Consider the following 25,776-nt stretch of genomic DNA (forward strand, 5'->3'; position numbering starts at 1 on the left):
GAGCTCGAGGGCTTAGGGATGGAGGGCTGGGATGAACCATGTGAAGGAAAGACTACAAGATAAATAGTTCAGTTTTTGCAATAATTTGGCAGCTCCCCCGTGGAGGAACAGTTCTCAGCTCGTTGCATGGCTGAGCTTTAAAAGTGCCTGCAAATGCAGCTGAAATAAAGGCCTGGCTCTCAAAAAAACACCTGGAGAACTGTGTGTCAAAGAAAGAAGCTTAATTGTCAAGAGCAACTCTGGATCTGTCTTCTACCAGAACTACTCGAGTTTGGCTTTAGTTTTGGCATTGGTAAATTTTTTCTGAGCCTTATCAACCCTCCAAAGAGCTGATGGGCAGGAACTCCCCCACTGAGCAGGACTGGATTGTGGTGGAAATAATTATCTGATAAATCACTGAAAGCTCAACAGTCCCATCCCCTGTCTAAGCTTTTATCAAAAGGCTTAGTAGATACTTTGATCCCTTGTTTTTTCAAACTATTTAAAGCATTTTTTAATGGGTCAAAAAGTAACAAGGAATCCAAATGCAGATGTCTCATCACTACGATATGCTCTGAGTTTCAAATTCAGTGAACTACTCGCCCCCTTCTCCTCTGAAGGACACTGAATCACATAATCTGAAACAACCATACATAATAAAACATTTTTTATTTCATATTGCCACAACCCCTCCTGAATTTATGCATAGCATCAACCAGCAAAAACGTATATGTGTCTGAAATAAAAGATGATGAGACAGGAATGTCATTCTATTTACTACTATTTCCTTGAAATTTCCCATACATTACCATTTCACACTGCAGATATGACCATATTTTCACTTGCCAAGGAAAGGTGCATGCCTGAATATACCTCTAAAATTTACAACATAAGAATGTCAAATTTAGAGAAAGAAATTAGAATAGTTCCAGTTACTGAATGCTTAATCTCCATTAGTTCTTAAGCATTACTAGAAGCTTTCACTCCTTTGGAGTGACCTGTGCACTGAAATGGTCTTTGCCCTGTTCATAGCCCCCATATTTCACACCACAACTTATTTTCCTGGTGCTTGGAGTGTGACTTTACAGAGCACTATCAGTGTCACCAGCAATAGATTACTTCAACACCCCCAGCTCTGTGACCAACTGAGTTGTTTGCAATCGAATATTGAAAATTGCTTCTTCAATCAAAAATTTCATATGAATGATGTTAATTAGAGTGGAACATATTGAGGATGCCACTTTTGTGATTAATATAAGGCAAGAACTATTTGGCTGGATACCTGAAGAAACTTTGCAGTTTTGGGCCACACAGATGAACTAAATATATGATTTGTGCTTTCAAGACTCAGAAAGTACAGTAGAATAATTCAGTGGTTACCCAAGCATTTTTCTGATACATGTAGAGAGAATAATTACAACTATAAAGTATTCATACCAAATATTTAACACATAGGAATGTAATGACACATTAATAGCAGTTGTTTGTATCAAACCACATGATCATAATGTAAAAGTACTGTTTTCTGTATTTATTTTCTGTGTTGACAGAAATGTGTCCACTGATAATTTCAAGTCCTACCTCTTGCTTATTGCAAGTCAAAATATGTAATTTCCACAAAAATCAGTATTAATGAGTTGTTAACTATTTCCTAGATGAGGTAATGTGAGACTTCATTATCCACATGTTCTGTGTGGCAGAGACTAAATGTTTGTTTAGTGTGTTTAACTAAACTCTATGGTGATTTATTAGAGCAGACATTAATTTTTCCATTGGGCAGTTTTCATATTCATATATGATAATAAAGAAACGAGTGGGAATCAACATCAACCTTACAAGGTGCATTAGAGCTTAAATTAAAAGGGCATGAATAAAGATTGGGTATTTTATGTGCTATCCCATTCCAAAGTAGAGGCTACATGTACAAAATATTACAATGCAAAACAAATGTATTTCATTTCCACTAACACAGGATTTTATTTTTAGTCTATTTATATTTTTCTAATTACTTTAATGTCCTGATTTAAAGAGTTAAAACACACTAAAAATACAAGACAGTTATAATACAATAATTATTCAGCACTGGAAGTTCCACTGAACCCAGAGTAATTTATAAAAATACACGAATTTTTGAAGACTATGCATTTAAACAGTGCTAAATGGATTAATACTGTCCTCTGAAAAACACTCACCTGCAGCATCAGAAAGCTTCAGTATGGGCCAAACACTGCTTTGGCCAGTTTAATTTCTGGGGTTTTTTTTTGATTCTGGGACCAGTGATAAAATCAATATGCTGACACAAATTTTGGTTTTGTATAATGCTCATTGAATGACTAATCAAAAGTTGAGCCTTCAAGAAAGGAAATTATTTCTCTCACTGTGAATAAGAATTGTCATATATTTTATGACAACCTGTATCTTTACCTGTGAAGTCAGCAGTATTACACTGAATAATTCCAGATGGCATTTGGGTTTTTTCTTATTTTAATTTGTTTTTTTCCATGTGCCTTATTTCTGGTGCCGGCTTAGATTTTACTCTGACAGCTCCAAAAATACGCCCACATGAAGTTTCAAATTCTAATTTAACTTTCTGAACTGTACCATTAACTGTATCTTTTACTGTATATTGACATACTGGATTGTGGCAAAAGTCCCAGGACCTGTCTCTGAGTTTCTGGTTTTGAACAAGAGATCTGTTGAAGATCATCAACAATCATTCATCTAGAAATCTACTGATGGAAAATAACTGACTCGTGGTATCCAACATTTGGACTTATAACTATCCCCAAGGCAGACCTCAGTAAGTCATCTGAGGAGCAGAGCTATTAAAAGAGTTGACCTCTACCAACTTCTGTTCAAGGTTTCTCATCGTCAGAATTTGGTATCTACACTCTTAAACACTAGATTATTAGAGTAAAATCTTCCCAAAAGCAAGTCCTCAACACAAAATGATGCTCATTGTAAATTTAATATATTTTTCAGTGGTTTTCTTTAGCTTTTTTGTTTAAACAAAAGATATAAGGGGAAAAAAAAATATCCTGGCAGTGTGCTGCTCAAACTTTTTTCATTACAAAAGAGCTTCCTCATCCATTCTTTTGATATAACTATTTCCATCACACGAGCTTAGTAACTCATAAAGTCTGAAAACTTGTGCTTTTACTTGCATCTTCTTCATGTAAAATATTTATAAAATTAAAATAATAACAATAAAATAATAATATTAAAATATTGGTTGTTAAATGCATACATACACACACACCTAGATATATATATATGTATCTGTATTCCAAAGAAGTAAGTTCTGGTTCTCTTTGAACTCAAAATTAAAATACAATAGAAGATTCCAGCTTAAAGTAATTTTTCCTGAGCACATTTACTCACCCCTGCAATGAACTCCCTCATCATACCCATCAGAGCAGTCATAGACACCATTGCAGAGCTGGGACAAGTGAATGCATTTGTTGGTACCAATGCAGCTGACAAAATTCGGGGTGCACTTGAAACCTGGTTCCTCAGGACCTAAAAAAAAAAACAGACAAAAAAATTCTTATTCATATTTTTTACATCTACTACAAGACAAAGAAAGTTCTACACTTCACTCCTTTTTTAAAGCTAAGGGCATCACTCCATGCATTAGCTAATCTTACAGATTTTAGTGCATTGTCATCAGTGTATTTAGGAGAATTAAAGTCATCAAGAAATGATTCCTGTAATTAAAAGGAAATCAATGGGTCAGAGGACTATTTCCCAAAATACAGGTGTTCTAGAGTTGCTGAAATAAGCTTTGCAGACACTAAAACGTATCATAAGATTTTCAACTGTCCTGTGAATAGCCTATCAAGAATCATATCAAGAGTAATAGGTACCAGTATTTACTTTCACTGTTGTGCTATGAAGATAATTGCAGATATTTATGAAATTACATATAAATGTCACATATTTATGGCTGCATTAGATCAGAGAAACTGTTGCTCCATACCCCAGGAGTCTGCCTCTGGAACTGCACAGCCCAGCATGGCAGGGAGAGGACAAGGATGCTGTGATGGCTCCCTTTGGGAAACCTCCCCCGCTGCAATCACTTATCTCTGTCCCCTTATCTTCAACGTGATAGAGACTTTGAGATTTTTAACACAGCAAAGAACATTTAGAGGTCTGAAGGGCTCAGCTCATTTAGGGGGTGAATCATAATTTATACATTGTATATGATTAGCTACACACAAACCAAAGGTGGGGAAATTTTTTCAGGAAAACAACTTAAATATCCTTGATTGCTTGTGTTGGAGCCTTGGGTCTGTGCTAAACTCTCTAACAGTCCTTTAGGGAAGTCTATCCTGGGATGCACTGTGCTCTAGGGCAATATGCTTTCACCTTCTTTGAGCCACAAACTCCAAGAGGAAGGCAGAAATCACAGACAATAGCTGAAAGCTCCCTCACAAGTGGGAAAATCCTGGTTTTGGCAGATCTTGTATCTTGGAGTCAGCAGGAGAAACCAAGGGAGAGCTCTGGGGTGGATTTTACAACTTCTACAACAAATAAAAATGGCTCTTAGCAAAGGCCACTAAACAAAAATCCTGAATAAACATTTGTCCCAGTTAGAAAACCCTCACCAGCACAGGGCAGGTGAGCAGAGCAACACCCCTAACACAGCAGGAGGGCAGGATTTACAGCATCCTGCTCCCTCCTCTGACCTCCCCAGCTTCACACCTCACAGCCGTGAAGGGACACCAGTGACATCCTTGAGGGATTCCTGATTGACAGAGACACAGCACACCAGCAATCAGGATCAAAGGTAATGTATATAGGGATGAAAGTACCGTGTCTCAAATGATTTGTGTGTTTCCAGGATGAGAATAAAAGCCATACTTTTTTAATATGGTTGTATGCTGCACAGTTAAAAAGAAATAAAACACCTAAAATCAGGGATCTAAATAATTTTTGAACTCAAAGGAAATACAAACTATTCTCACTATGGTCAAATACACACAAAGCAAATGTAGAGGTATTAAAATGTTTCATAAAGAACATGCTTTTCTTGTATTTTGCAGTAAAATATAGGAAGAAATTAACAACAGAAAGTTGAAAGACGATTAAAATTTATCCTAGATGTTAAGACTTGAAGGCTATGGTAATAAGAGGCAGAAAATCAGAGAGAAGCTTGGACTTTTGGCATTTTACTCTTTCAGTTACCTGAAGGTTGGACACTTCATCCCATGAAATATCCCAAGCGTGTAAAGCTTCCTACAGTACCTACAATCCTTGGCAGTGCCAAACAACATTCCTCCAGGACTTGTTTGACTCTGCAGAGCTTTCAAAGAAGAATATAAATAAAGCAGTGTAGGATGGCCAAGTGCTCAGTGTCAGGTTGGTCACATAAAACAGAAATGTTTAATTGGGTTCCCGTTTCCCTTGCATCACGTTTTGAAGGCACCTCACATTTAACAAAACCAGGCTAGTTTTCTGATTTGCTAGTAATAACTTGCTTATTCATTGTGTTAGAGTAACTGTGATAGGGGGTCAAGAGTGAAAAAAGCTTTTCTTCTAAAATTGGGAATATTCATTAAAAAAATATTAGATCTGTGAACCTTGTGAACCATAGTACTTGCATTACTTACATATAAACCCAAGATTGCTGGAGGGCTTTCATATCTTATCAAACAGAAAGCTTGAGATCTGTGACCAAAACTATATAAATAAATATATATATATCTTCTAAATTTTATGAGTGAAAAGAATGAATCTCTTTAAATTAGCACTTAAAGTCTTAATAGTCTAGTCTGATATGCTCCTGTCTATCAAGACTTTGGGATTTAATTTTGATTTGATTCTTCTTGCTTTTAAAATACAAGATTCCTTCAGGACACAAACATCCTGAAATTTTAAATATATTCTCTAACTCAAAGTACTAGTAGGGGAGCTTCCTAATTAGATTTCTTTGATTGGGAACATAGGAGGGGAAACTGAAATACGCTTCAGGAAGGATTACTCATAATGTTCTGTTTCTAAGAGAAATTCTGTGCACCACTTGTGAAAGGAGAAGATTAGAAACCATTAAGTTATTCGTATGATTAAGATAAATTCATATGTTCTTAGTGTTTGTTTACAAGCATGATGCTTTGGAAGTCGACTTAAAAATGGAGGTGAACTTCAGTCCCAAAGAGCCCAGTATAGAAGTTTTGTGACTTATTTTGTTCTCAAAATGACTCTAAAAGTTAATAGGTCTCAATCATCAATGTCAGTGGAAGAAGACAGAAGGTTCCAAGCACACTCTGCCCACAATTTCTACCATCTTCACTGAATATAAAAAAAAAAATAAAATAAATAAAAAAATTAAGCCAAAGCAAGCTGCATGCTGTGATCCTTTGAAGCAGCACTTGCTTTTCCCACTGAATCCTTCCCAGCTGCTGCACTTTCTGAAATGTCTAATGCAAATAAAGATGAGTAGCTTTTTATCTTGTTTACTTCTCTTTCCTCTCCCTTTAACATAGACAGCCACTTCTGGCAGTGTTATCAAGTGAACTTCGGGAAAAGGAATTTAAAAGTGTTCTTCTTCAAAATAATCTCAGTGTATTTTACATCAGTGCAAGAATACAAAGAATATAAAAGACGGATGGTGTCTTTTCTTCCCTTCAAGAGACATAATAATTCCTAGCCTTGCCAGTTGGTGGAAAAGTAGTCAAAACTACTGGCTGCAATTATGGTAATACACCATCTTGATGTTTCAAACACTCGTACTGGGATGCTGCTTGGAGGACAAAGAGGATGGAAGCAGCGTTGCTCACGCAGTGCTGCACAGCTCAGAGACTGGGTCAGGCAGCAGAAAATCAACCTATCTCCTTGAGTCATTGTCTCCTAACAGATGGCTGAGAGATGGGAAAAGAGCTGAGTGGCAGGAGCTGAACCACCACAGTGTTTCTCTTCCCTGGGTTGCAGAGCCAGCCCAAGTGGAGGGTGACTGGAGCACTGGGCATCTCCCCAGGGATGAGGCACCGTGTCCACCCATGGGTGGGGGTCGGGATTAGGCCTGGTGAGGGTACCAAGGTTAGGCACAGCCCTGGAATGGCCAGGCAGACAGATCACCACTCCTTTCCCCGAATCCTCCAGAAAGCAGCCTGTGCCCAGGGGCAGACAGGCTAAAAAACTAAGAAAATGATTAATTTTGTATCTGGGTTTCTTTGGCTGTTGAATCAACCAGGACAACATTTCTGACCTGGTCACACCTTGTCACTCTCACTGCTTGTTCACAGCATGTGAGAAAGCACGACAGAAAACTGCATCATGTTTTGGCAATACCTGTGCAGTTCACAGCCTGAAGTCCCTTCAGAGAAGGTGCCCTGCCCTTATGTCAGGGCATGGAAAGAGAGTCCTTGTGAATCTTCCAGCAGGAGACAAGGGGATCAACCAAACACGAGCTCTGGTTTCACACTAAAGAACCATCATGAGAAAGTATTAAAGGTCCCTGCCAGAACTATCATTTTATGTAGAGATGCTCCTATTTGACAATTGTGACCAAAAAAAGCATCAAATCTACTAATTTTCTGTTTAATTTTTTCATCTTTGTCTTTCTCAGCTGAGTTTTTACAAGGTGCTTTTTCCTTCATCTTAGGCCAGTAGTTAGAATTTTAACTAAAAGACAAGGCAGCCAAATGTGGTACATCCCTTTTACATCACTGCATCCAATTTACTTCAAGACCAGCATCTTTTGAGCAGCTCTAATCCTGAGCTGTCCTCAGTCACAAGAATTAATTATACCAAACTGTGGGATGTCTTCAAAATTCCTTTTCTGCCATACATCAGTGACTTACAGATTCTTCCTGCTCTCCTAAGTGTCTTTATGGAGTGAATCTTCTCCACAGTGAGCAGTTATCCTGAACAAAACCTTATTCCACAGCCCTTGAATTCAATTCTACTTTTAAGAAGAATAATCCACACAAATTTTGGGATCCCTCTGAATAAATATGGGCTTAAATAAAAGCACTATGGTACAACAGAGTATGTGACTTGTCAAACACACATGTAATATTATGAGGATTTTTCTCTCTGTTAACTAAGTTATGGCCATTAGATGTTGCTTTTGTGGCAAAATTAGAGATTAATGGGAAAAAGAGACTATACTTCCATGATTCATTTTTTTTTTTGTGAAAGGTTTGAAATCTTTCTACTTCCCTTTTGAAATCTTTCAAGAGACTGAATACTACATGTTAATTTCTATAGATGGTCTCATAACTGCTTAAAAAAAGTAATGTTTCACACAGACAAGATGCACATCTTCAATATCTTTGAAACAATGGGATAAATGTATGGAAATTACTTAAAATCTTTACTCTTTGGTATCATATATATGCAAAGAAAGGATTTCATATTTAACAAGGACTTAGCTATCATAAGTTACCTCTTATTCATTGCTACTTTTATCCATGAGCTTTATTCAACCATGCAGACTGATAATTAATATGAATTTGAAGTCACCTTCAATTAATTAATTCAGGTATTCAGCTGTCCATGAAAGAAGGAGAATATTAAATGTGGTAACAGGTGGACAACTGAAGAGGAAAGTAGGAGAACTATTGTGTTGTTTGCAGCCTCTGACCTCACAGACAGAGCATACTGACTCCAAAATAATACTTCATAGGAAAGAATAAAACAGGTGACAAATGAACGAATGTATCTACAGCACACCCTCAACAACTTATGGCCAAAGGTAAGAGTGGAGTTAAGGCTGTAGAAAGCACTACTGAGACAAACAGAAACAAAAGAGGAAATTAAGAACTTCAGAAATGGCTTTGAGTCACCACAGTTTACAAGCCAGTCATCTGTGCTGACTCACAGCCCTGACCCATCCAGTGACAAGTGTCTCACCTCTGCCCTCTCCTTATGAAGGGAGGAGTGTCAACAGGCTTTGACTCATTGTGCATTTGACTCACTATACAGGGAGAGCAAAAACAGCTACCCAAGCCAAAGTTTCCTAAATCCAGTCAAGGATTTGCATTGGTCGTGCCTGGTGAGGCCACATCTTGGATCCCGTGCTCAGTTTTGGGCCTTTCACTACAAGGAAGACCTTGAGGGGCTGGAGCGGGTCCAGAGAAGGCAACAGAGCTGGGGAAGGTTCTGGAGCACCAGGAGCAGCTGGGGGAACTGGGGGAGCTCAGCCTGGAGAAAAGGAGGTTCGAGGGGGGACCTTGTCACTCTCTACCACTCTGACAGGAGGTTGTAGTGAGATGGGGTCAGTCTCTTCTCCCAAGTAACAAGGGATAGGGCAATAGGAAATGGCCTCAAGTTGCATCAGTAGAGGTTTAGATTGGATATTGGTAAAAATTTCTTCCTCAAAAAGCTGATCAGGCATTGGAACAGGTTGCCCAAAGAAGTGGTGGAGTCATCATCCCTGAAGATGTTTAAAAGGTGTGTGGATGCAGCACTCGGGGACACGGTTTAGCAGTGAAATCAGTGGTAAGGGATTAACAGTTCCACCTGATGATCCCAGAGGAGTTTTCCAACCTAAATGATTCTATGACTCTATGATATAAAATTTGGTCAGTCAAAAACTCGTACTTTAAAAAAAAAAAAAAAAAGAAAAGAAAAAAAAAAAAAAACCACATTAGAATCCCGTTCCAAAGGATGGTTTCCAATTTTGTGTGTTACAGCAGAATATAGTTCAAAAGGTTATCTAATTGTAAAGCTTAACAAGCCTCATATGGCACACAAAACTCCTATTTCTGTACTCCTGTGACAGGCTTTTAGCACCAGAAGTGGCATTTTGTACAAATGTACTCACAGGTGCAACACACAGCATATGGATATTGGGTTTATGATGCTCTACACTTGCTTGCCTTTACCTCTTTCTCTGTGTGGTTACACAGAATCAAACAGCAGACAGTCAAGATCTAATATTATGCAACTTTAATTGTTTAAATCCTTCTTTTGGTTTCAAACCATGAACACTGTTTGCACACTACCACCATAACAGCTCTGTCAGGAGCTCTGTTTAAGTTGGTTCTCAGCAAACACTTTCCCTCTGGCCATCTTTTTCCTGATCACTGCTTTCTGTGTGTCAGACACTTGCTCATCTTCACTACACAGATGTAAATAATTAACAGAGCCACAGGACTCATCCTTTCTACTGTAACGGAGCTGAGAGTCACCAGAGAGAGGAGAAAAGCTACTACTGAAGGTTGCACAAAGGCTGATGAAGAGGAAAAAAAGAGGTAAAACTGAAATAACTCAGTTTTGGATCATTATCCCTAAATCCCTCAGGGCACACAGGCTGGGATGGAGCTGGAGTCAGAATAAAGCTCTTTGGGTGGTCAGACCAAGAGCAGGCACCAGAATCAGGACCTGAATTAAAAGTAGTTTTCGCCTTACATTAATGTTCCTAATAAAGCTAAAAAAGTCATGGAGGTGTTTAGACTGATAACAGTAAAATCGGCTCATAGCAGCAAGTCCACCTATATCCCTAAATAAAGTTGGACATTTTGCATTCCAAAATTATCTCAAATGGAAAATTCACCTGGAAAAGGGAGGAAAAAACCCCACACCTCCTGAGTCAAAAACCACCTAACACAACACTTCTACAAGACTGGAGCAATTTTCCACTGAACAGTGCTAAATGTAACCATTTATGGATTGAATACCATGGTAGTATGATTGTTTTTTGTTTGTTTGTTTTTTATTACTTTTTTAACAAGTTTAAGGGTGATCAGTGAAATCCATGGCCACAAAGGTAACACCAAACCTTACTTCTCACTGACTGTTCTGCAGCCTCTCTAGTTACAGGAAAAATAAAGAACAAATGATGGCAAAGAGAAGTGGAGAGGAAATGAGACTGGAATAGCCTGGGGAGTTCCAATATTCTTTCCCTCTGTGTCAGAAGATTAATTTAATAAATCAATTAATAAATATGTAGTGCTTTAAGACTGCCACACTGTACCAGAATGAAAATTAGATTTAGGGGAGAGGGCAATGCAAACACCTAACTTTACTTTACAGAGGAACAGACAAGGACCAAAAGTCCAAAAGTTATGTATTTTTGTGATTTAAATACCTGGCCTTTACTAAAGTTAAGGTAAATATCTAATTTTTGCTATTTTGCTTATTTCAAAACATTCTATTCTCTCTGCTGGTTCATATACACGTATGACCTACTAGCATGCTAATACCATACATCACCTTCTCCATTCCCCATCCTATAATACCTTGGAATTGTGAATTTAAATATTAGAAATGGGTCTCAAACAGTTTTTAAACCTCTGGTATTTCTTAAATGTTCCTAAATTTCAGCCTTCACCTTAAAATTTTCATTTAAAATTGTCATAAATGGAATAATATAACCCTGCAAAGTTATATAGTATGGAAGATAAAGCATTATCTCACACAAGCTATCAAAAAACACCAAGCTCTTTGCAGTCAGAAAATAACAATAAAAATATCAGGTTGGTGTCTGGAAGCAAGAAGAATGAAGAACCCACAGGAGGACACCTCTAGCATGAATTTTTCTTAAAAATCAAGTCTCTATCTTGCCTGCCAAAGCTCAGTGTGGCAGTGATTTTTGATTAAAAACAACAATAAAACAATTCTCACCATGATAATCTTCCATCACAGCTGCCCAACATAATACAGTTACACATCAGTGAGTTTTAGTATTTTTATACTCTCTCTCAATGACCAGAGCTTCAACTTGAGCAGTAAAACTTACCATATAGGTGAGAGAATTTACAGTCCCTAAAAATTAAAAACCTAAACCACACCTTGATTAAACTCTTGCACATAGGATGTATCAGAATACAAAGGAAGGTCCTTGTATGTACCTACATAAGCAAAGCCATGGCAAATTTGTAATCCCTGGTTATTTCTGGAGAATGGCTTTGCAAACATCTCTTAGTGAAGACAGTAGGAAGAGGAGAAAAAAAACCCTGCATTTTCAGGAAGCAAAAATAATTAATATTCTTTGTACTTGCAGGGACAGAAAAGCTTTGCTAATGGATTTTTTTAGGTGATTTACTACAACCCACTGAAAATAATTTATGACCAATGAAGTAAAAAATGAATATCATCTCATGTAGATGGTCACTCCTCATTAGTTATAAGGAACCTATTTTTAATTTGGAGATTTTTGATTTAATTAGTGTCACACATCTCAAGGCTTTCTTGTGTCAACTGTTGTAATGACTTGATGTCTGCACACAATACAGAGCAGGCTAATGGAGTCTCAGTTTGAGAAAAAATGATATGAAGTGAATAAAAGAAGTGTTAATTACTTAAACAACTAAAGTACCCAATACCAGCAACATTGTAGCACTTCAACACTTATGTTATAGATATTTACATTACCCAAGTGTATAAATGACAGTGGAAAAATGCACTTAGATGTTCTTGATAAAATAAGATAATTGTACAGTGGAAGGGCTGGCTACAACAACAACACGGGACCTGAACCTCTGCAGCACAGCAGCTCTATTAGACATTATAAAAATAAATTTGACTATATTTACATCATCCATCCTCTCTTCATATTCCACTCCATCATGTTCCAGCCTGGCTCTTCATTAGAATGCAGAAATTCTATTAAAATAGGGGGATAGAAGGAAACTTTTACTGGATCATATCTGTAACAAGCTCTGGAAATTTGATGGAAATCCGTGGCCCACATCTTATGAACGAACATTTATGCACCCCCTACACCACCTCAGAAACATCTGTGGATTGAGACTGAATTTACCAAGCTCATGTTTGCATCAGCAGAGCCGGAATTCAAACCCAGAAATAGTTCTCAAGTCCCAGATGATGTGAAATTTCACAGGGTTTGATGAGATTTATAACATAAGACACTGTTTTAAAAACAAGAAAGGATTGGAACATACACTGATACCTTAACTTCTTACTTTAAGCAGCAAAACATGAAGTTTTCTTCTCGTTTGCAATACACTAAGACTTTTCAGCAGATGATGTTAGTATCAACATGCATGTTTTATTTATGATTTTGGGATAGAAATTTACCATTAAAATGCGTAACTGTTTTCTATAACTACATGAAAATTTAGCTTGGAAGGCCAACATTTTCCAGGTATTTGAGGGTACTTTAAAAAAAAAAATAAATCTGTATTACTTATTCATTTTAAAGATTATCTTATATGTTTAATTCAGCTTGAATGCAGAAACTTAGGAATAGATTTCATGCATTTTTAAACTGAGTTAGGCAGTTTGCAATCACAAATTTATTCATTTTTATTTTGTACACAGACATATAAATTACATCTAATTAAAATAAATTGTGTAACTTGTTTCTTTTTATGCAGTCATGCACTGAAATTGTGAGAACCAATTTTAATTGCTCTAAGTACAAAATATAACACTATAAAGATCTAATCAGCTTTGTTGGAGTTTGTGTCAAAAAGATAAAAATTACAGGGCTTCATGTTGTGTAGACACTGGGGGTCCTATTTGATTGAGTATTAGCCTATAACTATAAAATTACCTGTAATGTCTTTAATTTCAAACAAAAAATAACATATCTTGCAGTGTATATCACAGTACAGTTTCCATCTCTCACAATGTATCCATGTAATGAAAATAGGTGAACAAAACCTCAGATGGGCAAAAAAATTAGCACAACTGGTAAAAAAATCCTGTATTGCTTTCAGGAAGTGTTAAATTAGTAGTTCTTAGAGGCTTCTAAAGTGCTTTGCAGCGTTATAGGTACTACAGTTGGGAGAGAAAATTAGTTTCACATGTTTACCAGCTACAAAATAAAATAGCCTTCCCTCCCCATTTTGGTGCTCCTAGAATAATTCTAAAGGGGCACTATTCAACATGATTCAGCCTTGCCTGTATCTGTTTCCCAGTAAAAAACCCAAAATGCTTTCTGATAATAGCAGGGTGGAAGGCAACGAAGAGCCCCCATCAGACACACCCCTGGTAAATCTTAGCCCCTTCAAGCCAGATCCTCCCTCATTGCTGGACATGTACTAATGAAGTTCACTAATGAACCTTCCAGCTCACCCAGCTCCACTCCCTTTGAAACAAGATTTTGGTGAACTCAAGGCCAGGCTGCCTCGGCTGTCATTCGATACAAACACCTGGAGATGTGATCCTTATCCACCTGCTCAGCAGCTCCTGGAGCTTTCTGCAGGTGCAGCCTGCAAAGACCTGAAGTGCTCATGGTGTATCCGAAGTAATGCTTTAAAATGTTATTTTCAGTGTAATTCTGTGTGATAATGTTGTTTGAAGCAAAAATTGGTATATGGAATAGTCCAGCAGAGTGGAATTTCCAGGAAACTGTGCCTGCCTTGTAACAGAATCCTTGCCAAGTGAAGGGGATGGGGGCGTTAAAGTCTGGCCAGTCTGAAGAAGCAAGAACAATTTCAAGTGAAATACAGAGGAAATACAGCATGGTTAAAAGTATTATTTGCCTGCTGAATTCTGCTCACGGAGGAGAACTGTGGAGGTGTTTTCTCCCACATCAGCACAGCTTCTCAGAGCTGAGCATTTGGACTTTCAGTGCTTATAGCGTATTTTAAGCCTCCCACCATGCCCTAGAACAGCTGAACACTTCAGAGGACTCAAGAGGAAAGGGAGTTCAGAAGCACAGGGAGTTTGGCTGAGACACAGGGAAATGAATGATAACACCTGAGTGCTGGTGTCTACTGAATGCTGGAAGACAATATCCCTAAATATATTCAACTTCTCATCTTTTACCATATCTGGCAGCATTTCTTCTAAAAGTAACAGTGCTATAAACCTGAGGAAAAGACACAGCTGAGAGGTAAAAGATCTGACCAACATCTGCTATGGCCCAAATGTGATTCATCACTACGATGTAAGAGCAATTTGTGCAAGTCTCAGGTGTGACTCAAGGCACGTTGTGAGGAGGTACAAGACAGAAAGAAGAAACCCACCTATTCTCAAGGAAGAGCTTAAATGAGGAAAGAGAAGCAGTTGGGTTTCTTTATTTCATGTCATACTTCATAATGGTAGATGTCCCATTCTTGGAAAGATTCAAATTCAGGATGGACAGAGCTCTGAGCAACCTGATCTAGTTGAAAATGTCCCTGTTCACTGCAGGGGGTTGAACTTCAGTAAGTTTTAAAGGTCCCTTCAAACACAAACTATTCTATGATCTCAGCCTGCCTTCTCTCCTCTCTTCAATACAGGAGTCCTGTTAAGCCATGAGATTCATAATTTCTGACCAGGGAAATCACTTCCATCATGAGGAGCTTGAGATACTGCTTATTAAGTAATCCAGCCTTTATTGGTGCTCATCAAGGTCTGGCAAAGAGGTGTGTACGTCACAGAACAGTATTAAAAAGTGTATTCCAAAATGAGACAAAAAACCCAACAAAACCTTTTTGTTTTATATACAATATATTTAAAGGGATCCAAGCCATTATTAAAATCCTAAGCATGTAACCTAATCAGAATGACAAAAAACCCCAACCAAATAACCTATTGTTATGAAACATGAACTAAAATCAAACTCTTCCACATAAGTCTATATGAAAAGATAAAACATTACAAATTAAAATGGACATAGAACACAACTTGTCTTAATGTATGTACACACCATTTTTAGAAAGATTTTATGTATCTGTACTAGAATGTTATGGTGATAAACTACCTAGGCAAAATAACCATGTTGATGACAGAAATGGAGATGTGCTTGTATTTTTAACACTCATAAAAAAATCAGTTTATTGAAAGTATTTCATCTCTTTCACAATAGGACTAGTGGTGGAGAGATTTCCAGGTAATCACAACAGAGTGTGCTGAGCTGGACTGATGATTGCTGTTAAGACTATTTGCTCCAATATTGGGCTTTAACTGTCAAGAATCAAGATTTAAAACTGTATTCAGGTGAATAGTTGTAATGTTTTCAAACATCAAACCCAAGAAAGTGTCAAAATGGTTTATAAAGAAGATGTATTGTTTGCTGGTTTTATATATAATATTCTAAACTTTAGAACATGCTACTCTGTCAAAATAAAAGTGAGAGTTTCTGTCTAGAACTTTTGCTACTGTCTTGTACTAATACATTGTGACTCAGGAGTTATAGGAAATTTCAACATGGAAAAAGCATTTTTTAACCCTGGACCTGTATTTATAAAAACAATTTAAAGCTCTTATACAGATATGCAACAAAAAAAAGTTTCAGATTTAAGCAGGAAAAGCATACAATTGTCCCTGTAATTTCCTGATGATTAAAAAAAATATAAACCTTTATCATGTGATGGAGAAATAGTGTCCTCCCCACTGATTTACCTGTAGAAATACAGATCTAGGCCATGTTGATATGGAAGAATTTCGTGGTATGAGCTTGGTAACTTCAATTCTATAATGACCTTTCCATGTATGGGCACAGAATCCTGCCCTTCCAGAACAGGGATGGTACAAATGGCATCAAACTGATTATTTTTCTATTATATTTATATTTAAAAAACCCCAAACCTACAATTTTTTTAAGATGTCATTCTTAAATGCTATTGAACCCTTACAGTGTTCAGTAATTCTTGCTGAGAATGAGCAGTACCTAAAGAAGGGATGGGCTTACTGCAGCTCAGAGTAAGTGCTGAACTTTAAATATCTTTTAGAGTAGGGACCTTTATTGTTCACTTTAAACAGAAAGCAGAAATTTTCCAGGAAAGTGACAGACACTGGTGGTTTTTTTTTTTAAGAAAGTCTACAATGGTTGACTAAATAATGACACAAAGTATATATCTGATATCTAAGGAAGATGCATGGGTGAGTTTGAATGTTGTCAGAATTATTTACACCCTTTACAGTCAGCTTATAGAAGGAGTAGTTCATTTATTTGAATATAATTTCAAGAAATTCCTTTTGTGGTTAGTGAACCTCTCTGCTGTGCTCTGGCTTTTAGTGAAGCACAAAAGTCACTTTATTCTGATGAAAGCAGCTCAGAAAGAAAAGATTGCAATATTCATATTTTACCTGAATACATTCCTAAGGACTTTTAGGACACATATATTTAAAGGATTCCATTTAGAGACTGCTGCATTGACAATGTTATCTTATTAAATCTCCATAGTTTGTCTTTGTGCCATATATTTCTGGGTTAGAACGTAAAAGGTAACATAATTGTGTTCCTTTTCTTAGCAGGGCTTAGCTTTCATCCATGCTCAACTCCTATTAACCTTTAGCAACTCCACAAGAGCAGGATGTGATTTTAGTTATCACAGGTTCACATATTTTTAACATTCATCTTCTTAGACCTGAATATGTCTTATTTCCTTCCTATGTAAAGTAACCAGTGGTGTTGACGGATATTTTGCTTTAAAAACATTTTGCAAATATTTAATTTTGTTTCTGTTTACTACCTCCCACACCTTCAAAAAGTCCTGGGTCTAGATCCAGAGCATGTAAGGCATGTGGAGTGAAATTAGATGAAATTTGGACAAAATAAATTCAATACTGGGACTGAAAAAGTCTTCTAAACTCAGTGAGTGACATTCATTTTCACTTCCAAGCACTGCTATGTAGAAACACCTGAGTTGGTTCAAAAGAGAGGTGTTTGCATAACACAAGGAAGCATCATGGTAAATGCCACAAACCATCAGCTGCCACAAACAAACTTTAAAATAATTTAAATTCATTTATCTTGACCATTAACTCCAGCTGGGATCAACCTGGGCTTTGAGGGCTGTAACTACACAAATGGTGGCTCTTATGGCTCTAAGGCAAGAGGGAACTGAATATTGCTTCTTATTTCCTGGCCAGTAAACTGAATTGCAGTTATGAAGGTTGGAATACACTGAAGATATTGCATTGTACTTCTGTGTTTCACTGGAAAAAGATGGAGGTAGGCACATTATCACAGCTTTCTTTTTGAGAGCTGTTCATTTGCTGCACAAATACTCCACGGTGGTTTGCTCTTTGAAAATGCATAATATTTAAGAACAAAGCCTGTAGGGATCCAATGTTGTGCCCAACTACCCATTTTTACTTTGTTAGTCTTGCTTAAAGAAGGACAAAAACTTCAGAACCTCTCCATGGAGAAACTTGCATTTGTCCTCTGATTAAAAACAGAGATCAAAATCAATTGAGTTGGTTTTGCTGTCTATTTGTGGTGGTTGATTCACCCATTTTGTGTGACAATTTTTTTTATATCCTTCTAAGTCCAAGAAGATCAGTTAAGAAGATCAGTAGCTGGGATGATTTTTTTTATCCCTCTTTTGCTGGTTCAAATGTGATGCTTCATTCCTGTGCTATTGAAATTTGTTTCCATTTTATAAAAATGTAAGAAATTTCTTTTTTTCCTCCTCTTTGACCTGTACATCTCAATTTTAAAGAGTATAAGTAAACAATGGAGTTGAAGGGAAGTATTTTAAATGTCCCTTTTATTCATGCTCTTTCTCACAGAAGCTTCTTCCTTTTCCACATGCTGGAAATGATTAAAAAGGAGAAGTCCACACCATGAAGAATGGCCTCTGCCTCTGGACCTCTTAACTACAACAAGTATTTCAAAGGTGGTTTCCTTTTCTCTCTCTTATTGTCCTATGGATGCTTTAATGGAAAAAAAAAAGTAAAAATACTGTTTGGGGGACCTTCCTCCCATCTTCTGTTATCTCTGCCTCCTGGTGGTCTTCGTTTTTTGAGTTTTTATTCAAAAAAATACCTTTTTCCAGTGCTTCTTTACTCCTGACTCATTTTCTGCTATTCACATGCCTTTCTCTTACAGTCACTGTTTTTACCCTGGTGCATTTATTTTACACATTAAAAGAAAGGTATTGAAAGCTGAGAATACAATACAAAAGTATTGGCCCCGTTTTGCCTTGCAAACATATAGTCTGATTTTCAGATCCTTTCCTTGGAATCTTATTCCTCAAATTTGCTTGTACCAGGTTTGCTTCAAGGTAATGCTCTTAGAGCAGAACAGTAACCAGTAAAAACCTCCCAATCTATGAACCAGTACCCAAATACATTTCAAGGACTTTAATTTTCTGTTAAAACAAAGTGGCTTTTTTTCCCATTTACTTTCATAAACCAACAGTTGTGAGGCTCCTTCAGTTTAAAAAGTTATCCCCCCTCACACTGCCTGCAGTGCAGCTACAGAATCCACCAGTGAGTATAGATATCAGGGATAAAAGTAAATACATAAATAGATAAATAATAATACATATTGTATTAGTACAAACATATCTGCATAGTCAAAGCAATACTGGAAGCATAATCCAGAAAGAGAGACAAACTATAGAATGGTCTGGGTTGGAAGTTCCAACCCTCCAGCCCTGGGTAGAGATGCCACCAAAAGAGAAATTAGGCAACAGATAAATGCTGCAAATGGAAGAAGGAAAAAAAAAAAAAGAGAGAAAAAAAAAGCCAAACTCCTCAAGATCTACATCTGCTATAATATTTTTGTGCACTTGTTTTCTTTAAGACCTACAACGGTTGCTGAAAGGCTTTGATTGATGAGTAAGAAAATAGCTTCTTTCTTAATTTAAATGGGTTGAAAAAATAAGGCCTGACATATCTATATATTCAATGAATGTATTTGTATGTCTACAAATAGATAAATGGATCCTTTATTCACTTCCATGAAGGCACCTTTATATGTTGAAAGATAAACAAGAGGAAGATTTGTAGAGCTCCATAAAAGTTCCAAAACCTTGTCAGTGCTCTCATTGTTTTGCTGGTGTATTTACTGGTGTCCAGACACAAACAGCTATTACCTGAAAGATTTTCAATCTGAGGTCTAATTTAACTTCTTTAGTTCCCAGCTGAGCTTTTAGAGAAACTGCCACAGCTTCTGAGAAAAGAAGTCCTAGACTTAGGTGCCTCAAAGCAGAAACCTATTTTTTAGCTACCTAAAGTCTGAGACACTCTGAGTTTCCAAAACTCCTCTGTTCTCAACAAATTATTCAGAGTTCAAGCTTTACACGTTTGAATTCAGTTTCCCAGACTACTGAAATTCTGTACATCCACCGCCTGGATTTTAACTGGTGTAACAAGTGGATTTCAAGACAGGCAGCGCGTTTTATTCATCATTCAGGGGCGTCACATTATTTGGTGACTAATTGCTGTACTGAACATCCTCTTCCCTGTTCCACAGCTTGACTTTTCCCCAGTTTTGGGCAGTGTACAGCGAGCTTTGCTTTCTGAGAGGCCGTGCCACGGGGGTAATGGAATTCACGCTCGGCCTATTGTGCAGAACTGCCAATTTCGCTCCTGCCCGGCTGTTTCATAGCACGACTTTTAGTTCACAGCAAATCTCTTCCCTCTCTGAACATGAACTGTGAATTATACAATTAGTGTCCTTTTATATCTGAAGAAAGAAATCTAAATGTTAACTAAATACAATTTTCCTCTTGATGTGCGTTCACAATGGTGCCTCAGTCTTCTTAGTCCACCAACCACGCACTATTAATAGTCCTTTTTCTTCCTTCAGACCTATTATTTCATCTCACTTCTAAAACTCTGTTTACCACCAAGATTTCATGTTTCTGAACACTTTTGCAGCTTTGTTTTCATCAGCTTCAGTTAGTCCCTGTGCCACAGCAATTCCAGAGAGACTGTGCATCTTAACATCCTTCCCTCACTTTCTAGAAAAATAGATTTCACAGCTGATCTCAGGAAAAGATTTTTGTAACAAAATGCAAGCAGATTTTCAGGGACCCCTTTTTCTCATTTATAGACATTTATGGCTTCTTTAATTTGTCCTTTTTAAACTGAGAATTTTCCTAGGTTTTCTATTGCTAATATTCATTAGCTGTTTTGCTACAGCTTACTTTTTTCATTTCCAAATAGAAATGCAACAGGAAGAAGAAAATTGTTTTTTGGTATTTTTTTTTTAATGGTCTCCAGAATGCTGCTGAAAATGAGTTGAGATTTCTCAACTGGAGCAGGAGAAACATGTGAACTTGAATTTTCTGCATCTTTGATGAATAGCCAGTGGATTATTCTCTGCTTTCTAATATCATAATTTTCTCAATAGCATTTAATAAAACCAAAACTGTCCGTGCACTGTGTCTATTTCAACATCCAGCAGCTCCTGTTCACCGAAGTCCGTATATTGCAACATATAACTCCTAACACAGCAACTTAACTCTCTGTCTTTTATCAGTTTATATTTGTGAGACTATACCCAAAGTATCTGCTCTGCCCATTACTGCAGCTCTTGGACAGGATTGGTAAGATCAGTAAGTAAAATAATTTTGTTTTGCTTTGTTTTTAATGAGCAAGCTGAGACTTCTTCCTCCTGTAGCTTAAATTGTTCATCATTTCAGATACCATCTGGTTTGTGCTGGACAAGTGCCATAGACAGATAAATACTCTCAGAAAGAGACTTGGTGGCTATTGCCCAATTCATCCTCTAGCTCTGGTTTATTTACACCGTGAGTCTTTCCTGGTTTATAACCACATTTCCTGTCACTTGCAGGAAATCATCCTCTTTCATTAAACTATTTTACTTTATTTCTGTAATTTTGTTTAATACAACATCTAGTGAACATAAGAAAACAAATAATCCATTATCATAAAGTCTTGGAACCTTCTGCTCCCTCCCATCATTTCTGACATGAACAGTGGGTAGTGTCATCACGCAGGCAACTTCTAGAGCAAGAACAAGTGATGCAACAAGAGTTATTTCAGCCTTGACAGACAACTCCACCTCCTGGCCCCTCATGGACACATTACAACTCAGCGAAATGAAAGGCAGTTTTCAATGGGGAGAAATTGATTTTATGCCTGCACTGAACTTGGCAAAACTGCCTCGTAAAGAAAAGAGTATTGTTTTTATTTCCAAGTTTTGAAAATGACTTAAAAGAACAAGAAATTTTTCTGCTCTCTCTCTCTGTCTGGTTTTTATGGAAGGATAGTTCTCCCAGTCAAAGCCTGTTTGAAAGTCAAAGCACAGTCACATGTATGCACTCACAGAGCTGGCAGTCAAATACCTCAATGCTTGTTATGTCTGCTAAGAGCTTCCCAGCAAAAGCTGTAGGTAATTAACCCCCTTCTCCCTACCATAACCAATTTTGCAGGTATCATGCCTGCTGGTTTTTTTTACAGGGTAGGAGTGAAATCCAGTGGTGTGGTGATGCTGGGAAGTCAGTGCAATCTCAGCCATCCCTCGAGCATGGCAAATTTGATCATGTTCATCCTGGAACACAGCAGTGCCCCACATGTCATAGAAATGGATTTTCACTTTTGATTCATGCAAGTATCCTCTATTCAGGCAAGTATCCTTCAAACCCATAGCATTTTTTGGTGGCAATGCTGTAAGCACTAGTTTCCTCCCTTAGATGAAAACTTTGAAAGCCAGATTACTTGTTTGAAGGTTGCTTTGTCACAAGAAGCTACATTAATTAAAATAGAAAATCCAAATTTCTTTATAGTTATTGACACTGTGAAGGAACTGAATTCTTTAAAAGCTGCCTTTCTAGATGTTATCTAACTTTTTCACTTATCTCTCCCTGTGCCTTCTCACAAATGTGGGGTTTTTTTGTTGGTTTTTTTTTTTTTTTTCTTTTTTCCCCTTGACCTGAAGTGATTTATAACTTATCTGTGTTCAGCAACTGGGAAGACTGCTTGAGTGACTTGACATCTGTTTCCGTACAGCCAGAGATCTCTCTGTCACCCTTGATTTGAGGACAGGTGTTGACATGCACAGAGATCCAAATGATTGTCAGATCGGACTGTAATCGGTCTTTTGTAGAGCTTCAGTGAGCTGCTGAACACCCACAGTCTCAGGAGAACAAGTCCCTCAGTGCACATGAGCTCACATTAATTCTTTAGGCCAGCATAACAAATGGGCTTTGACTCTCTTTTGGAGCTTGATACAAAAACAACCTCGGGGGAAAAAAAAAAAAAAAGCAGCAAGACACCTTATCCTTCTCTGATCTAAAACTGATACCTTCACTAATGAAGAAATAAAATACAGATAAAAGTAAACTTAAAAACCCAAAAAAAAATCAAAACCAACATCAACAACAAAATCCAAACAAACCCCCAAAACTCAAAAAGAACCAAACCAAACAAACAAAAAACACAAACCAACAAACTCTATAGAAAAGCTGCATTTGATCAAAGTCTGTAGCAAGTAAAAATTATCCCAAATTCTCACAGAACTCTGTGATTTGATTCTTATTGAGTTCATCAACTTAATTTTTTCAAAACCCCTCTCCATCTCATCCAAAATGAGCAAGCCAAATGTCAGTCCTTACAAACTACAAGCTGTAAGTGAAAGCCAGGATATCACAGTAGTCTTCAAGACATGAAATGGTTCTTGTCCATTCTGGCATGTAGGAAGGCAAATAGGTGGGCAGGTTGGTGGGTTGGTAGGTAGACAGGTGGGATATTTTATTTATTTGTTCCATTAGCTGAGTTTATGTCAAAAGAAATGACATCAAGAAAGGAAGGAAGAGCACAGAGTGGGTAGAGAAGCATTTCCATCATTGATTTTTCTCTTTCTGTATTAGATGAGGCATGAAGACAGCATGTGAAAACACCACTTTACAGCGACAGAGACTTCAAAAAGCAAAATGGCAAATGTCAACAAAAATGTACAAAATAATGTATGTGAAATCATTTAAAGCACATGATGAACAGAAAGAAGAGGAAGGATGAAGGGCAGTAATTACATTTAGAATGGAAAGAAAAGCTTTGAGAGCACTGGGTTTGGTAAGTCTTTCAGCGGGTACATCTTCAAGAGCAAGAGCTGCTTTTATGTTGCTGTGTCTTTAGTGAAAGGCCACGAACTTTTGGCCAGAGAAATCTTTTCTGAAAACTGTTACAAAGTCACTCAGTAGAACCCACTCCTCATGTATTTGTAAGTGAATTTTGTCATCCTTCTATATAGACATTTGGTATTGGTACTAGGCAAAACTCTTAATCTGAGCAAGGAGACAATGTAATCAAAGGACAAATGTCACTAGCTGGGAATAACAATGACAAAAATAAAATCAGATGGTCAAAAAAAGCCAGAATGAATTAGCAGGTAGAAGATACTGCAAGAAAATAGAGAAAAAAACACCTGCACTGAATCTGATGCAGGTCTGATGGCAGCATCAAGGGTTTTACAAACTGGGTGATGATGTGCTTGGCAAAAACACCATTTCTGAAACAGGTAATTATTCTCTAAAATTTAAAAGCAGGAAACCTCACATGCAGTTTTCAGCAAAATTATTACATTAAGAAGAGCACACAGCATGGATTAGGTATGACACTGATTATTCACTCAAGCTTTCACATATGAGCTCAGGTGCAATAAAGGGAGATAGCCTGGATGGCCATCAGAAATAAAAGTCCAGACTGGAAATCCTGCACACACCACCTCTGTGGTGGCCTGATTAATTATTCTATTCATTCAGAACCATTTAAAAGAAGTTTAAAATTACAAATTCCCAGTTTGAAACAACATACACAATTACCAAATAATTCACTTACAAGTGGAACACACAGAGTAGAACTGAACACTTGGAGAACCACAGCTCCCTTGCCTTTAAATTAAATTTTGCTACTAAATATATAGCATGTAAGGTGCAACTAACAGGTCCTCTGCTGTAATCTTTATGCAACAGATCCCCTCTAAAGTAACCTCACACATGAAATAAGAACAATGTGGTTTCATAAATTTATGATCTTCACAGTCACCATCTGCTTCAAATAAAAAGTTTACTGTACTGTGGTACCCTGTAATTCCCACCAGAAATGCATATATTTATACAAATCATTAAGGAAGAGTAATAGGAAAACAAACAAACAAACAAACAAAAGTTTGATTTAAAAATAAAATCTTACAACAAGGTGCAGATCAAGATTTCAACATGATTTTGATTCCAGTCCCTGAATTCCAGGAGGAGATGTCAGTATTGGTATGATCCTCCTCATTTTCCTGAAATATATAGCTAGCTGCCTTTAATAAGCAATGAGGCTTTAATTTGGAAAACATCATATGAGGGTTCTCAAGGGTACGTTGATGGAGAGTTGGTAAATTATTAAATTCAAGTAATTGAATGTACAGGAAAACCAAAAAGTGCCTGCTAGAACATGCATAATTGACTACATACTAAGGGCATGCACAATACATTTTTGAGTAATCTGTTTATTAGACCCCTAATTGAAATTTTTCTTCTATCTGGAGCTATTAATATTCTCTAACCTTTCTATAAAGCACCTGATGTGTTCTTTATTCCAAACTTCCAAGCCTGATGCTGAGAGGCTAATTCGGCTAACATCTATATAATTACATGGACATTGTGTGGCTATATTAGTTAATATTTGTTCTTTATTTATTTATAGCAACATAAATCAAGAGTAAGTTCACAGAAATCAAGGCAATTACAGGGCTATAAAGTAGATTCAGGTAAAGATGACCTACACCATTAGAATAAAGGCTCATTATGGCTGCTTTTCAAGTAGGAAAAATTGGTTGATGATGGGGGGACTATTTCCCAGGAGCTAAATATCCAAGAAATATAGAACCTCTCACCTGACAGGAATGAGCATATTTAGTCATTATTCAAAATCAGACTAATCATTAATGCAATGCACTTGCCAGCACAAGCTTCTTACAAGCCATTTGACTATTTATGTATCCCATGGTGCTACACAATTAGTTCCTGAATTCCAGGGACATTCCTTCCCTGCTTTGATCTCTCCTCATCAAACCAGCCGTGACCATCAGGTAATAGACGTATACATAACATTTCCTTTGCACAATTTTGTGAATTAAAAGTAAGTTTTTATTATGCTGGCAAGGAGAAAATAAAAGGCCCCAAGAATTTTAAAAAAAAAAAAAAAATTCATTGATTTTTTTGCAACTTGGGCTGGAAAATAACTTCTTGCAATATTTGCTTTGCT

At 37.1% G+C, this 25,776-nt stretch overlaps 1 protein-coding gene across 7 annotated transcripts in view; it reads right to left on the reverse strand.

The window, feature by feature from the left end:
* LRP1B (LDL receptor related protein 1B) overlaps positions 1 to 25,776 on the reverse strand; it is a 670,422-nt gene that overhangs the window by 392,836 nt on the left and 251,810 nt on the right. For all 7 annotated transcript variants that reach the window (XM_050339267.1, XM_050339266.1, XM_050339263.1 and 4 more), the window contains one exon: positions 3,361 to 3,498. In XM_050339267.1, coding sequence (XP_050195224.1) covers positions 3,361 to 3,498 — 138 coding nt within the window. The remainder of the gene's footprint in view (positions 1 to 3,360; positions 3,499 to 25,776) is intronic.

This window comes from Myiozetetes cayanensis, unplaced genomic scaffold (genome assembly GCF_022539395.1).
Source record: "Myiozetetes cayanensis isolate MyiCay16 unplaced genomic scaffold, myiCay2020 scf9, whole genome shotgun sequence".
NCBI classification, from domain to species: Eukaryota; Metazoa; Chordata; class Aves; order Passeriformes; family Tyrannidae; genus Myiozetetes; species Myiozetetes cayanensis.